Source organism: Nicotiana attenuata, unplaced genomic scaffold (genome assembly GCF_001879085.1).
Source record: "Nicotiana attenuata strain UT unplaced genomic scaffold, NIATTr2, whole genome shotgun sequence".
Classification (NCBI taxonomy): Eukaryota; Viridiplantae; Streptophyta; class Magnoliopsida; order Solanales; family Solanaceae; genus Nicotiana; species Nicotiana attenuata.
Genome location: NW_017670736.1, coordinates 258,796 through 275,608, shown reverse-complemented (window position 1 = coordinate 275,608; position 16,813 = coordinate 258,796). Strand labels below are relative to the sequence as shown.

General features: G+C 40.1%; 1 protein-coding gene across 1 annotated transcript; it reads right to left on the bottom strand.

Annotated features, from left to right (window-relative positions):
• Positions 1 to 474: 474 nt before the first annotated feature.
• LOC109242803 lies at positions 475 to 1,095 on the bottom strand. Its single transcript, XM_019409664.1, has one exon. It carries the CDS (start codon positions 1,093 to 1,095, stop codon positions 475 to 477), a length of 621 nt encoding a protein of 206 aa, XP_019265209.1.
• Positions 1,096 to 16,813: the final 15,718 nt, after the last annotated feature.

The window sequence follows — 16,813 nt, the reverse complement described above, 5'->3', positions numbered from 1 at the left end:
AAAATATTGTGCTAGCACGGGCCAACTTTTACTAGTATAATAACTAAGAGGAATCTGAAAATAACACGTGGTTTATCCAGATATATTTTTACATTTCTATATATTAAAAAAGGTCTTAAAATGACATTGCACGTGCAAAAACAATTTTATGTAATCCAAGAAAAAAGGTAAAAAGGAATAGACAAATCACAGTTTGTTTTGTTAACTGGACACTTTTATATATATATATATATATATATATATATATATATATATATATATATATATATATATATATATATATATATATACACACACATCATTATAGGGGAAGAATGAGGTCCCCTGGGGATTGTTATCAATGTCTACCATTGTGTTAATATAAACCAAAAAAGTATCATTTACAGATTCCAGGAAAAAGCCGACCTCTTACACTCATAATTACATCTGATAGTCCCTAGCTTAGCTATACTAATATAATGTTCAGCTATCTCACTAAGGGTATGAACTCAGAAGACTCAAAGGCTTGCGCCATTTCCTAAGGTTTTGTCCTCTAATGTGAATATGTATTGCTATTTCTCTACTGACTCTATCTTCATCATAGGTGCTTTTTTGGAACCTTAGTAGATTCCTCTCCCTCCATATGACATAGACTGCCATTGCATATGTACAGCTGGTGATAGCTCCCAGTCCATTCTTCCTCTTTGCCATACTGCATGCCCATTTCATTTCATGTTTGGCATCTCCTCTGATCCTGATATGCCCAAGACAGGTCAGTAATCTCAGCCACAATGCACCTGTAACTTGGCATTCAAAGAATAGATGTGCATGAGTTTCAATGACACTATGAAAGAATACACAAGCCATAGGAGCTTGTATGCCTATCATCTGCAGTCGATCCACAGTTGCCAGCCTGTTTTGCATTGCTAGCCATAGCATAAATTTCACTCGTGGATGTATGTTTTGCTGCAGTGTAAGGCTTTGCCAAGGGACTTTAGGGTGCTGAGGTATCACGTGTAGGTACATCTTTCTAATAGAGAAGGAGCCATCCATGTTCTGCATTGTTCCTAACTTTGCAAGTATGTCACCTTGTACCATAACCTGTTGTATAACCATATCTCAAGCTTCCATAATCTTCCTAACTACCCAAGCTGATGTCTTAGGTATAGGGCATGAGTCAAGAGCTTGATTCTTGATGTAGTAGCTGTGTACCCATTTTATCCAGAGGCAGTCCTTTTTCTGTGCAATTGACCGTAACTGCTTTATGATTGCAGCCTTGTTCCATATACATAGATTCAGTATATTCAATCCTCTAGCTGCTTAAGGTAAGCACACTTTGTCCCAAGACACAAGTGCTTTCTTTGATAGATTTATCATTCCAGCCCATAAGAAGGTCCTACATAGAGTTTTAACAGCTTTCATTATCTTCTTTGGTAGCACAAATATATGTTCCCAATAAGAGAGGAGTTTGGCAGACTTTGTATTAATACAAAGTCTGTGCCCAATAATATTTTTATTCCAAATATTACAGACTTTATCAACTGAAGTCTACCTGCATAAGAGAGGAGTTTAGTAGACCAACACTTCATCCTAGCAATATCTTTTCAATAAGAGGCAGAAATTGAACCACTGAGAGTTTTTTAGATGACAATGGAACCCCCAAATATTTGAAAGGTAAATCACACAAGGAGTAACTCAAGAGCTGCACTATGTCTTGTTTACTATCCTCTGTCACACTAGCTATGTAAATGGAGCTTCTGGTAGCATTAGCCTGTAGACCTGAAGCTTGTGAGAATGCTTGGAAAGAACTGTTCAATAGCCTAACAGACTCCTTATTTGCTCTACAGAACATAAGCAAGACATCAGCAAAACAAATATGAGTGACTGCAAGTTTCCTACACTTTGAGTGAAAATTAAAATCACCATTTGTGATCAATTGATCCATCTCTCTTTGCAAATATTCCATAGCTATAACAAATAGAACGGGGGCATAGGGTCCCCTTGTCTGATTCCTCTTTGCCCAGGAAAAGTCTTGGTGACCCCTCCATTGATGACCAAATAGTAGGGAAAGAGTAGTTATACATTCCATGACCCATTGCACAAATTTGTGGGGAAAGCCAAGATCGACTATGACTCTTCTGATAAAGCTCCATTCCAATGTGTCCTATGCTTTCCTTTTTAGTACATTGGGATTGGCTGACGATATCACCAACAACCTTACTGAATATTCTAGTTAGAATTTTGGCTATGATCTTGTACAGGGTGGTACAACAGGCAATTGGCCTATAGTCCTTTACCTGAGTTGGTGAACGAACTTTAGGCACCGGTGTAATTGGCATACAATTTATAACATGCAACATTCTGCCAGTTTTCAAGAAGTAGTGTACATCTGCATAGACATCGTCTCTGACCAGCTCCCACTGCTTGAGAAAGAATTCAATAGGATAGCTATCTACTCCGGGTGATTTGTCCAGAGGCATTTCTTTTATGGCTTCCAGAATTTCATCATTTGTTACCTCTTGCACTAGTTGACATTGTTGTTCATAGTTCAGACATTTGCCCTTTTTTATTACCTCTGCATTTGGACAAGGTAGTTCCGAGGCTCTCTCCCTCATAAGCCCAGTGAAGAAGGATATAAATTCCTTTTCTACCAATTTGGGGTCTGTGAGTTTTATACCACACTTAGTATAAATTGAACTGATAGTGTTCCTGGAAGTTCTCATCCTCCATTGTGCATGGAAGTATTTAGAGTTTGTATCTCCACTAGTAATCCAGGTTGCCCTTGATTTTTGCCTTAGGACCTGTTCTTCTATACTGCCCTACTTCTCCCAATCAAGTAAAATTTGTCTTTCTTTTTCAATAAGGAGTTGATATTGTGGTTGGTGCTTGAGATTTGCTTGTGTTACTTCTAGTTCCTCTCTCAGCTGCTCAAGCTTTTGTTTATATGATGCCATATAGGCTGTCGATTCCTTTAAGTTGTGCTTTAGAAGTTGTAGCTTTCTCCATACTTGATGTATAGGGTCTCCCCTCACTATCAACTGCCATGTATCCTCAACCTTTTTTCCAAATTCAGGATGGTGTAGCACATTTGAGAAGAGCTCAAAAGGTCTGGGTGCAGCTGAATCCTTGCTCCACAGTGGATCAGAATTGGGGAGTGGTATGATACTGAAGGATTTATGTAGTCAGCTTCAATATGACCATATTTCTGCAACCAGTGATAGTTCCCAAATGCCCAGTCAATTTTGTTGTACACCCTACTAGTGCCTTGCTGCTTGTTGCACCATGTGAAATGCCAGCCAATTGCCTTTAGTAGACTCAGTTGCAAGGTATCAGTACAGTGTTGGAAGTCCTGTATCTCCTATTGAGTTACAGGTGCTCCAATCCTGTCTTCAGTAGATAACACATTGTTGAAATCTCCACATATGAGCCAAGGAGTCTCGATCTGGCTCCCAATAAATCTCAGTTCATTCCACAAAGCATCTCTTTGTTGAAGGTCATTCTTCGCATATACTATAGTTAGATGAGTGAAGAAACTAGTAGTAGTCTCCTCTACTGTGCAATGGATTAGCTGTTCAGCTATGCTAATAATCTGAACCTTGAGGTGCCTCTTCAGTAGTAACCATATCCTCCCATTCACTGCATTTGGGTAGTTGCAACATGCTTCCCAATCAGGTACTATTTTCTTCAATATTTATTTGGATTTTGGTTCTTTAACTCAAGTCTCAATGCATCCAATGAGATCTATTTTATTCTTATTCAAAAAGAGCTTCAACTCTTTTTGTTTGAAGGCCTTGTTCAGCCCTCTAATGTTCCATGTTGCTATAATCATGGGGGCTTACGCCCATTCTCCTCAGATTTGGAAGCTGTAGTCTCCAGGGCAAAGTTCCTATTTGTGGTGGCTACTCTAACCTCGCTATTGCTTCTTTCATTTCTATTCATTTGATTACTTGTCTCAAACTGTCTCTTATCTTGATCAACTTGAGATAGCATCTGATTTGTAGTAGTAATCTCCTTTTCCTTCCCAGTAGGAGATTGGTTAACGGTGTCAATTTGAGTCTCATTTGTTGTTTCAGCAACTGCTTTAACTTGCCATTCAATTTTCTACAAGTTTCTTTTGTTGCTTCGTTTCCTCCTCCTCTTAGGCTCTTTGAATTTCTCCTCTTCTTTATGTTCATGCTTCCAATAATTGTATTTTACATGACCAAATCTCATACATTCAATACAAAACTTTGCCTCCAGTTGTATCCCACAGGTTGATATAATATTCTTGTTGGCGTGTCAAAGTCTAGACAATCTAGAAAATGTTGGGAGATGTCTATCTCAACCAAGACCCTTGCGTATGATATTTTCTCCATGCTTGTTGTGTAATTATTAGTGTGCAGCAGTTTACCCACATCACTAGCCACCTTGTTTAAAGATTCAATTGACCAATAACCTACGGGCAATCCAGGAAAAGTCTCCCACAGGGGAATTTTTGTAATGCACTCGAAGTTAAAAGTGAAGTCAATTTTCCAATTCTGAATGATGAATGGTTTGTTGTGGTAAGTATAATGTCCATATTGTAGCAGAAGCTCACATTCCTCAATGGTATTGAACTTAAAGATGTAATATCCTTCATCATGTATCATAATTCGTGGTTTGGAGACAACCCCATACATTTGTCACATGATTCTCCATTGAGTTCATGTACGGAGTATCCCCGATCACGTACCCAATTAGAGTAGTCTTCCAATAGCTCTCTTGAGCTTTAATGTCATTTTCCTCAATTTTAACAGTGATTTTCCCATCCCTAGTAATTGGTGGAACATAGGTGAGAGCCTTACCAATTTGAGTGCTCCGATTGTTCCTTCCTTCATCCATAGGGGTTGACTGTTCAGAGGCTGTTGCTACAGAGAATTGGAGTCAGCGAGCTGCTAATTCCTCCTTTATGCTTGTAGAAATCCCTTTTGTTTGTTCATCACGTACTTCGTCAACTGGGATCTTAGATTCCTCAATTTCTTCCGCAATCGTTAACATTGGAGGAAGAAAGCTTCCAAATGTTATTGTGCTCTTTGAGTTTGGTTCTCCATTACTGGTGTTGCCAAAACTTCCAGTTATATTTGCGCCGAAATAGTATTTTTCTGCCGTCGGGGTATTGTTCTTGGTGTACGTTAGCAAATCCAGCTAAACGTGCGCCGAGAGCATTCCCATTACCATCCAAATTTGTCAAATTTTGATTAATCTTTTTGCAAATTTTCTTGTATCTTAAAGGTAAGAATCAATGAACTCAAACTTACAAACATTAGTTTTCCTTTCAAATACATTTCCTAAGATGTCTGTCCACACTGCAACTTTTGCAAACACCAGAGGAACTGTGATGACTTGAAAGGTCATCTCTAAATTTAATATTCATTCTTGTGCTCTGAGACCTCGAGTAGCACCATTCATCTTTCATCGACTTGCGTGCGCAGTCCGTATATTTTTTTGGGAAGCTTTTATGTGAAAAATCGATAAAAATGTGAATTTGCACTTTAAAACTCACATAAATTAACTTCGATCAATATTTTGAGTAAACGGATCCGAATCAGTGTTTTGACGGTCCTGGTGGATTCGTATGGTAATTTTTAGACTTAGGAGTGTTTCCAAAAAATTATTTCAAGGTCCACAGTAAAATTAGGCTTGAAATGGCTAAAATAAAAATTTTAGCTTGGATGTTTGACTGGGGAGTTGACTTTTGATATCAGGGTCAGAATTCTGGAAATTTGAATAGGTCCGTTATGTCATTTATGACTTGTGTGCAAAATTTGAGGTTAATCGGACTTAATTTGATAGGTTCGGCATCGAATGTAAAAGTTAAAAATTCTTAAGTTTCCTTAAGCTTGAATTGGGGTATGATTCATAGTTTTAGCGTTGTTGATGTAATATGAGATTTCGACAAATTTCTTATGATGTTTTAGGACTTGTTGGTGTATTTGGTTGAGGTTTCGAGGGCCTCGGATGAGTTTCGGATGTTTAACAGAATGAATTTTGGATTTGGAACCTTGCTGGAAATTTTCTGGTGCAGTGTCTGGTTTCCTTCATCGTGTTCGCTAGAGGGGTTTCACGTTCACGAAGAGGAATTGGAGGTAGGCAAAATTGCTCTCCGCGTTCGCGAAGAGGGGCTCGCGTTTGCGAAGAGTGATGGACAGTGTTCATCGCGAACGCGTGAGAGTGTTCGCATTCGCATAGAACGGTGAGGCCTGGCTGGGCACCGGGCGATAAGGCTTCGCGTTCGTGAAGGGGAGACAACTTTTACAAAGTCCAAGCTTGGTAAAGCATCTCGTTCGCGACGCTGCCCTCGCATTCGCGAAGAATAAATTTGGAGTAGCAGAAAAATATGCTTCGTGAAGGCGAGGGTCATGTCGCGTTTGCGAAGAGGTAAGACCTAGACTGAATGTTTAAGTTCTGAAACTGGGACTTCGTCCCATTTTCCATTTTTGTTTAATTGGAGCGCGGGAAGAGACAATTTTAGGGAGATTTTCAAGGAAAAACAATGGGGTAAATGTTCTTAACTCAATATTGGTGAAATTACCCGAATATATGGTTGTTTTTAAAGTTTAGTTGATGAATTAAGTTAAATTTTTTTAGAAAACCTTGTTGGTTTAATTTGAAGATTTGAGGGTCGAGTTGATGTCGGAGTTTGGTAAAATTTGTGTGGTTGAGTGAGCGTTCATGTTTTGTAACTTTTGTCGGGTTCCGAGACATGGGCCCGACGTGCAATTTTGAGTGCAATTTTGGATTTGTGTTGGAAAATTAGTATTTTCATATGGAATTAATTCCTATAATTTGTATTGAATGAATCTAATTATTTGTGACTAGATACGAGGCATTTAGACACCAATTCGCGAGGCAAAGGTTAATTGGAATCTTGAGTTGGTTGCAAAGCGAGGTAAGTGTCGTGGTTAACCTTAACTTGAGGGAGAAGGACGTGTTTGTCTATTTGTTACGTGATTTAATGTGCGGGTACAATACATATGTGAGGTGACGATGCGTTGTGGTTAAGTCAAAGCATGCAGGTGGAAATTTGTTCATTGTGAATAACTGCCTATTTAATTAAGCTTTTCCTGCTTAAGTTTATTATTGTTTATTTGATCATTATTCATGAATTTACTGCTAATTTAATTCTTGTTAAATATTGTGGAAGATTGTAAAATCACAAAGAGTGATGCCGTACTATTTATATTATTTATACTATCATTGTCATGGTGAGAAAGAGTGTTAAAGTACGAAGGGTGATGCCGTGCCATTTTCACATTATTATTTATGGATTTATGAAGAGAGTTAAAGTACGAAGGGTGATGCCGTACCATTTAAATTATTTATTCATCATACCGTGATTCGAAAGAGAGTTAAAGCATGAAGGGTAATTCCGTACCATTCGTATTAATTATTTATTATTTTCGAAGAATGAGAGTAAAAGCACGAAAGGTGGTGCCGTGCCATTTTTATATTATAAGCTATTTATTTTATTATTGAAGAATTAATTGGCTGCTACGTAACACTTCTCCTGCTGAAATTTTTATATCATTCCCCTTTGCACGTTCCCTCCCAAATTTATAAATTGTTATTTATTTTGTTCATTGTTACTTCGTATTTGTATATACATGTACAGGTTGTTTACGTACGTGTCTTGTCATAGCCTCGTCACTACTTCGTCGAGGTTATGCTCGAGATTTACATAGTACATGGGGTCGGTTGCACTCATACTACACTCTGCACTTCTTGTGCAGATTTTGGAGTTAGTCCTAGTGGCGTACCATAGACTTGCTCGGATTCAGCTACCCAGAGGAGACTATAACTGCACAGCGTCCGCAGTTCTGAAGTCCCATTCTACCTTACCTTAGCTTTGTATTATCTTTCAAACAGCTTGAATTTTATTCAAACCTTTATTTTTATTATTCTAGTAGCTCGTGCACTTGTGACACCAGATGTGGGAAAGTATTTTGATGATTCGATTGTTATGGTCTTCCACATTTTGTTTCATTAATTGACTTCTATTTAATCTGATTTGTTTTAAAATGGTTAGGATTATTCTAACATTGGCTTGCCTAGTAAGTAAAATGTTAGGGCGCCATCATGGTCCCGAAGGTGGGAATTTTGGGTCGTGACAGTTGGTATCAGAGCACTAGGTTACTTAGGTCTCACTAGTCATGAGCAAGTTTAGTAGAGTCTGAAGGATCGGTAAGGACACGTATGTACTTATCTTCCATGGGCTGTGAATTTTAGGAACAATATCACTTCATTCTAATTCTGTCATGCGATTTTATTCTATCATCGATGATTGAACCATTCTATACTTAATACATCTATCGAGAGACAGGGACCAGAGCCCCCGATGGCAACTATGACCAGGGCTAAAGGCCGAGGCCGAGGTCGTGCTAAAGGCCGAGGTAGAGGCAGAGATCGAGCTCTGTCTAGAGCTCGAGCAGCAGCACCTGTTGTAGAACCTCAGGTGGATTTGGAAGCGGAGGTTCCAGCTCAGGCTGTACCTATTTGACCAGTTCAGGTCCCAGAAGGGTTCATAGCTACTCTAGTGCCTCAGGATGCTCTAGTCCGTTTGGTGAGTCTTATAGAGGACGTGGCCCAGAATGGTACATTTCTTGTGGCACCAGCCATCTCATAAGCTGGGGGAGGAGCACATACTCCCACTACTCTCGCTCAGGAGCATATGACTCCCCAGAATTAGGCTCCAACAGTCCCTCCAGTTGGGGTAGTTCGGCCAGTTGTTGCGGCACAGGTTGGTGATAGGCCTACCATGCCTTTTGAGGCCTTATTGAGGTTGGGCAAGTGTACTAATCTTTTTCTAGTTCACTTTAGTGGTACACTTTTTGAGGACCCACAGGATTATCTTGAGTGCTGCCATGAGGTGCTACGGAACATGGGTATAGTTAAGACCAATGAAGTCGATTTTGTTGTCTTTCAAATGACGGTTTCCGCCAAAAGGTGGTGGAGAGATTATATGTTGACCAGACCAACTAGGTCGCCTGCACTTACTTGGGACACGTTCTCACAGCTATTTCTAGAGAAGTTCCTCCCTATCACCTTGAAAGAGGATTACCGTAGGCAGTTTCAGTGTCTCCAGTAAGGCAGTATGACTGTTACTCAACACGAGACCCATTTTGTGGATCTAGCCTATCATGCTCTCCTTTTACTTTCTACTGAGGGAGAGAGAGTGATGAGGTTTATTGATGGACTCACTCACCCTATCAGGATTCAAATGACCAACGAGACTGGGGGTAAGATTTCCTTTAAGACAACTGCTAATATTACTAGACGGTATGAGGTGGTTCTTGCATAGGAAAGAGGGAAGGGGTTTGATAAAAGGCCTCGTCAGTTCGTTGGGTTCAGTGGTGCTCATCTGGAGGCAGGGGTAATTTTGGTAGGGGCCATCCTCCCAAATCGTTTCATTTAGTGCTCCAGGCATCCCACAGTGCACCACCATCTCCTATTAGTGCACCTCCGATATAGAGTTATCAGAGTGGTTATCTATGCCGACATGGCCAGTTCTAGGGTCAACAGTCACAACACCCAAGGTCCTGTTATACTTGTGGTGATCCGAGGCATATTGCTAGATTTTATATCAAGTCTTAGGGCAACATGCAACAACAGGGTTCTCGTGCTATGATTCCAGTACCAGCTGTTCCACCACCCGCCCAGGAAGCTAGGGGCAGGGGTCAGACAGCTAGAGGTGGAGGTCATGTCGTTAGAGGTGGAGGCCAGCCAGTTAGAGGGCGTCCTAGGGATGCGGTTGAGAGTGGTGGGGCCCAACCCTGATTTTATGCTTTTCCAGCTAGGCTTGAGGCCGAGTCATCTGATGCCGTGATCAAAAGTATTGTTCCAGTTTGCCATAGAGGTGCTTCAATTCTATTTGATCCAGGATTTTCTTATTCGTATGTCCTCCTATTTTTCATCATATCTGGTTGTGCCTCATGATTCTTTGAGTGCTCATGTATGTGTGTCCACACTGGTCAGAGATTCTGTTGTGGTAGATCATGTCTATCATCGTGTGTGGTTACTATTGGGAGTCTTGAGACTAGCGTGGATCTTCTACTTCTTGATATGGTAGGTTTTGATGTCATCTTGGGTATGGATTGGCTGTCACCTTATCATGCCATATTGGATTGTCACGCCAAAATGGTGACCTTAGCCATGTCGGGTTGCCTCAAATAGGGTTGGAAGAGATTCTTGGCCATTCTACCCGAAGGGTTATCTCTTATGTGAAGGCTCGTCGTATGGTCGAAAAGGGCTGCCTAGCTTATTTGGTTTATATTCGTGATTCTAGTACGGATGTTCCTTATATGGATTCAGTCTAGTTGTCCGTGAGTTTTCAGATGTATTTCCTGCAGATTTGTCGGGGATGCCACCCGATAGAGATATTGACTTCTGTATTGATTTGGCTCCGAGCACCCAGCCTATTTCTATTCCACCATACATATGGCCCCGCTGGAGCTAAAGGAATTGAAGGAGCAGTTACAAGACTTGCTTGATTAGGGATTCATTAGACCTAGCATCTCGCCCTGGGGTGCACCATTGTTATTTGTAAAGATGCAAGATGGTTCAATGCGGGTGTTTATTGATTATCGGCAATTGAACAAGGCTACTATCAAGAACAAGTATCCGTTGCTAAGAATTGACGACTTATTCGATCAGCTTCAGGGTGCTAAGGTGTTTTCAAAGATTGATTTGAGGTCTGGTTACCATCAGTTGAAGATTAGGGCATCCGATTTCTCTAAGACAGCTTTTTGGATTCGGTATGGGTATTCCAAATTCCTTCTGATGTCATTTGGGCTAACAAATTCCCCAGCAGCATTTATGGATATGATGAATCGGGTATTCAAACCCTATTTGGATTCTTTTGTGGTTGTATTCATTGATGATATCTTGATTTACTCCAGTAGCCGAGAAGAGCATGAGAAATATCTTCGAATTGTGCATTAGACTTTGAAGAATAATCAGTTATATGCCAAATTTTGGTTAGGCTTAGATTCCTTTTTGGGGCATGTTATATCGGCAGAAGGCATAAAAGTGGATCCTAAGAAGATTGAGGCACTTCAGAATTGGCCTAGACCTACTTCAGCTATAGAAATCTGGAGTTTCTTGGGTTTGGCAGGTTATTATCGCTGGTTTGTGGAGGGGTTTTCATCTATAGCATCTCCATTGACCAAATTGACCTAGAAAGGTTCCCCATTCAGATGGTCAGCCGATTGTGAGTTGAGCTTTCAGAAGCTCAAGATTGCTTTGACTACGATGCCAGTATTGGTATTATACACAGGTTCAGGATCTTATACGGTGTATTGTGATGCATCTCGCATTGGGCTTGGTGCAGTATTAATGTAAGATGGCAGGGTGATTGCATATGCGTCGCAGTAGTTGAGTTGAAGGTTCATGAAAAGAATTACCCTGTTCATGACTTAGAATTGGCAGCCATTATTCATGCACTGATGATTTGGAGGCACTACCTTTACGGTGTCTCATGTGAGGTATTCACTGATCATCGTAGTCTACAGTATCTATTCAAATAAAAAAGATCTTAATTTAAGGCTGAGGTGATGGTTGAATCTATCGAAAGATTATGATATCATCATTTTGTAACATCCTGGAAAGGCCAATGTGGTTGCTGATGCTTTGAGTAGAAAGGCTGTGAGTATGGGTAGCCTTGAGTATATTCCAATTTGGTGAGAGGTTGCTAGCTGCAGTCGCTCAGACTTTGGCTAATCAGTTCATGAGGTTAGATTTTTCAGAGTCCAGTCGGGTTCTAGCTTGCATAGTCGCTCAATTTTCCTTGTTTGAGCGTATTCAGAGAGCGACAATATGGTATTCCTCATTTGTTTGTCCTTAAGTACACAGTGCGCCACAGTGGTGCCAAGGAGGGTTTTGTGGGGGAAGATAGAGTTCCGTGAATGCAGGGTCGTATTTGTGTGCCTAATATGGATGGGCTTCATGAATTAATTCTTGAAGAGTCCCACAGTTCACGATATTCTATTCATCCGAGTGCCGCCAAAATTTATCAAATTTGTGGAAACATTTGTGGAGGAGAATGGAGAAGGATATAGTTGCATATGTAGCTCAGTGTTAAAATTGTCAGCAAGTCAAGTACGAGCATCAGAGACCTGGTGGTTTGCTTCAGAAGTTAGAAATTCCTGAGTGGAAATGGGAGCGTATCACTATAAATTTTGTTGGGGCTCACTCAGAGAAAGTTTGATGTAGTATAGGTCACTATGGACAGGTTGACTAAGTCCGAACATTTCATTCCAGTCGCAATTACCTATTCTTTCGAGCGGCGAGCAGAGATTTACATATGTGAGATTGTCTGCCTTCACGATATGTCCGTGTCTATCATTTCTGATCGAGGTACGCAGTTCACCTCACTTTTATGGAGGGTTATACAGCGTGAGTTGGCAAGTGGGTTGAGTTGAGTACAATGTTTTATCCTCAGGGACGAACAGTCTGAGTGCACTATTCAAATATAGGAAGATATGTTTCGCGCTTGTGTTTTAGACTTTGGTGGTTCTTGGGAACAGTTCTTTCCACTTGCAGAGTCGGCCTATATTAACAGCTACCAGTCAAGCATTCAGATGGATCTATATGAATATTAATACGGGAGGCGATGTCGTTCGCCAATTGGCTAGTTTGAACCGAGAGAGGCTCGGTTGTTAGGTACCGATTTGGTATAGGATGCCTCAGATAAGGTCAAGATTATTCAGGATCGACTTCGCATATCTCATTCTAGGCAAAAGAGTTATGCCGACTGTAAATTTTGTGATGTTGCATTCATAGTTAGAGAAAGAGTATTGCTCCGGGTTTCACCTACGAATGGTGTAATGAGGTTCGAAAAGAAGGGCAAGTTGAGCCCTAGGTATATCGGACCCTTTAAAATTCTTGAAAGGGCAGGTGGAGTAGCCTACCGACTTGCACTACCACCTGGTTTATCAGTAGTTCAACCGATTTTCCATGTGTCTATGCTTCGAAATATCATGGTGATCTGTCCCATGTGTTAGATTTCAGCTCAGTCCAATTGGATAAGGATTTGACTTATGAAGAGGAGCCGGTAGCTATTCTAGCCAGCATGTGTGACAGTTGAGATCTAAGAGTTATCCCTCAGTTTGAGTACAACGGAGAAGTCAGCCAGTTGAAGCATCTTCCTGGGAGTCCAAGTCGGACATACAGAGTACATATCCACACCTTTTCACTAGCCCAGGTACTTCTTTCTAATTCTTTTTGAGAACGAACGTTTGTTTTAGAGGTGGAGAATATGATGACTCGAAAGGTAATCTTTAAATTTAATATTCATTTATGTGTTCTGATACCTCAAATTGCACCACTCAACTTTCCTCGACTTGCGTGCTCAGTTCGTATAATTTTTCGGGAAGCTTTTATGTGAAAAATCGATACAAAATGTGAATTTGTACTTTAAAACTCACTTAAATTGACTTCGGTTAATATTTTAAGCAAACAGACTCGGATAAGTATTTTGGCGGTCTCGGTGGGTCCATATGGTCATTTTGGACTTAGGAGCGTGTCCGAAAAATTATTTGGAGGTTCGTAGTTAAATTAGGCTTGAAATGGCTAAAATATAAATTTAAGCTTGGAAGTTTGACTGGGAGTTGACTTTTGATATCGGGATCGGAATCCTAGAAATTTGAATAGGTCCATTATGTTATTTATGACTTGTGTGCAAAATTTGAGGTCAATCGGACTTGATTTGATAGGTTTCGGCATCGAATGTAGAAGTTGAAAATACTTAAGTTTCCTTAAGCTTGAATTGGGGTATGATTCGTGGTTTTAGGTTGTTTAATGTGATTTGAGGATTTGACTAGGTTCGTATGATGTTTTAGGACTTGTTGGTATATTTGGTTGAGGTGCTGGGAGCCTCGGGTAAGTTTCAGATGGTTAACGGGATGAATTTTGGATTTGGAACCATGCTGGAAATTTTGTGGTGCAACATCTGGTTTCCTTCATTGCGTTCACGAGAGAGGTCTCGCATTTGCGAAGAGGAACTGGAGGTAGGCGAAATTGCTTTTCGGGTTCGCGAAGGGTGATGGCCAGCGTTCATCACGAACGCATGAGAGTGTTGGCGTTCGCGTAGAAGGGCGAGGCCTGGCTGGGTACCAAGCGATAAGGCTTCGCGTTAGCGAAGGGGAGACCGCGTTCGCGAAGGTCGAGCTTGGTAAAACATCGCGTTCGCGAGGCTTCCCTTACGTTCGCTAAGAAGAAATTTGGGGCATCAGAAGAATGTGCTTCGCGAACGAGAGGGTCCTGTCGCGTTCGCGAAGAGGAAAGTCCTAGACAGAATGTTTAAGTTCTGAAAACGGGACTTCGTCCCATTTTCCAATTTTGACGAATTCGGAACTCGGGAAGGGCGATTTTCGGGAGATCTTTAAGGAAAAAAACGAGGTAAGTGTTCTTAACTCAATATTCGTCAAATGTACCCGAAATCCATGGTTGTTTTCAACATCTATTGGTGAATTTAGTTGGAAATTATTTTGATGATTTGAGGGTTGAGTTGATGTCGAAATTTTTGTAAAATTTGTATGGTTGGACTCGTGGTTGAATGGGCGTTCATATTTTATAGCTTTTGTCGGGTTCCGAGACGTGGGACCCAGAGGCGATTTTGAGTGCAATTTTTTATTTGTGTTGAAAAATTAGTATTTTCATATGGAATTAATTCCTATAATTTGTATTGACTAAATCGAATTATTTGTGACTAGATTAGAGGCATTCAGACACCAATTCGCGAGGCAAAGATTTATTGGAATATTGTGTTGGTTGCAAAATGAGGTAAATATCGTTGTTAACCTTGACTTGAGGGAGTAGGACTTGTTTGTCTATTTGTTACATGATTTAATGTGCGGGTACAATGTATAAGTGAGGTGACGAGTATTTATGCGTTGGGTTGAGTCAAAGCATGCAGGTGGAAATTTGTTCATTGTGAATGACTGCCTATTAAATTAAGATATTCTTGCTTAAATTTATTATTATTTATTCGATCGTTATACATGAAATTATTGCTAATTTAATTATTGTTGAATATTTTGGAAGAGTTTAAAAGCACGAAGGGTGATGCCATGCCATTTATATTATTTATACTATACTTGTCATGGTAAGAAAGAGTGTTAAAGCACAAAGGGTGATGCCGTGCCATTTTCACATTATTATTTCTGGATTTATGAAGTGAGGAAGAGAGCTAAAGCACAAAGGGTGATACCGTACCATTTAAATTATTTATTCATTAATCTGTGATTCGAAAGAGAGTTAAATCACGTAGGGTGATGCCGTGCCATTCATTTTAATTATTTATTATTTCATGGGAAGAATGAGAGTAAAAGCATGAAGGGTGGTGCCATGCCATTTTGATATTATTAGCTATTTATTTTATTGTTGAAGAATTAATTGGCTGCTATGTAACACTTCTCCTGCTGAAATTTTTATATCATTCCCCTTCGCATGTTCCATCCCAAATTTATAAATTGTTAATTATTGTGTTCATTGTTACTTCGTATTTGTATATACATGTACAGGTTTTTTTACGTACGTGTCTTGTCATAGCCTCGTCACTACTTTATCGAGGTTAGGCTCGACATTTACTGAGTACATGGGGTCGGTTGTACTCATACTACATCTGCACTTCTTGTGCAGATTTTGGAGTTGGTCCCAGAAGCGTACCATAGACTTGCTCGGATTTAGCTACCCACGGGAGAATTTATGTATAACTGCACAACTTCCACAGTTCTGAAGTCCCTTTCTACCTTATCTTAGCTGTGTATTATCATTCAAACATCTTAAGTTTTATTCAGACCTTTATTTGTATTATTCTAGTAACTCGTGCACTTGTGTACCGGATTCGGGGATGTATTTTGATGATTCGATTGTATGGTCTTCTGCATTTTATTTCAGTAATTGACTTCCGTTTAATCTGATTTGTTTAAAAATGTTTAGGATTGTTCTAACATTGTCTTTCTTAGCAAGTGAAATGTTAAGCGTCATCATGATCTCGAAGGTGGGAATTTCGGGTCGTGACAGGAACTACCAAAAATTGGATCCTATCAAAAACTTGCTTCCTAGCTTCTTCCATTGCGAGAAGGTCCGCCACTTGGTTTTGCTCTCTGTAGCTATGGCTTATGACTGATTTCCCCAGATGCATTTAGAAATTATGAGATTGTGAGTCAAATTACCATATTTTTATATTTTCAGCACTATTTCAGAGTTAGTGTTGTGGCTTAAAAAATCATTTATATTATTCCAAAGGCGGATCTACCTTATGAGGTAGGGGTGCCATGCCACCCGCTTGCTTCCCTAAAAGTTTTATTATGTGTGTAAGATAGCTGTGAGAAAATACTTATATATTTAGAGTGGCACCCCGAAATCACAAAGTAGTCTCGGGTGCCACTGGTTCAGCGCCCACTCTAGAGGTTTTAGTGGCCTTACGGATGCGAGTTCGAATCCTACTATAGCATCTTCATTATTTTTACCTTTTCTTCTACTTATTAAGATTTCTTATAACGGCCCGGCCGGTTGTTTCATGTGTTACCGCTCCGTTTTTTCCATTTTTGCTTTTTTATGTCTTGTTCAGCTATATTATGTAGTATCGGGTTGGTTGGTTCGGGTTCGAAATGGTTTGGTAGAGTAATGAGACACTTAGTCTCTTAAGTTGGCCTTTTAGTTGGAAAAGTCAACTGGAAGTTGACTTGTGAGTAAGCGATCTCGGAATTTGGTTTTTATGATTCAGATAGCTTCGTGAGGTGATTTTGGACTCAGGACCGTGTCGAAATGCATTTTGGAGGTCCGTGGTAGATTTAGGCTTGAATTGGCGAAATTG

Coding starts and splice junctions, on each gene's coding strand:
- LOC109242803 (XM_019409664.1), bottom strand. CDS start 1,095: ATGGTTATACAACAGGTTATGGTACAAGGTGACATACTTGCAAAGTTA.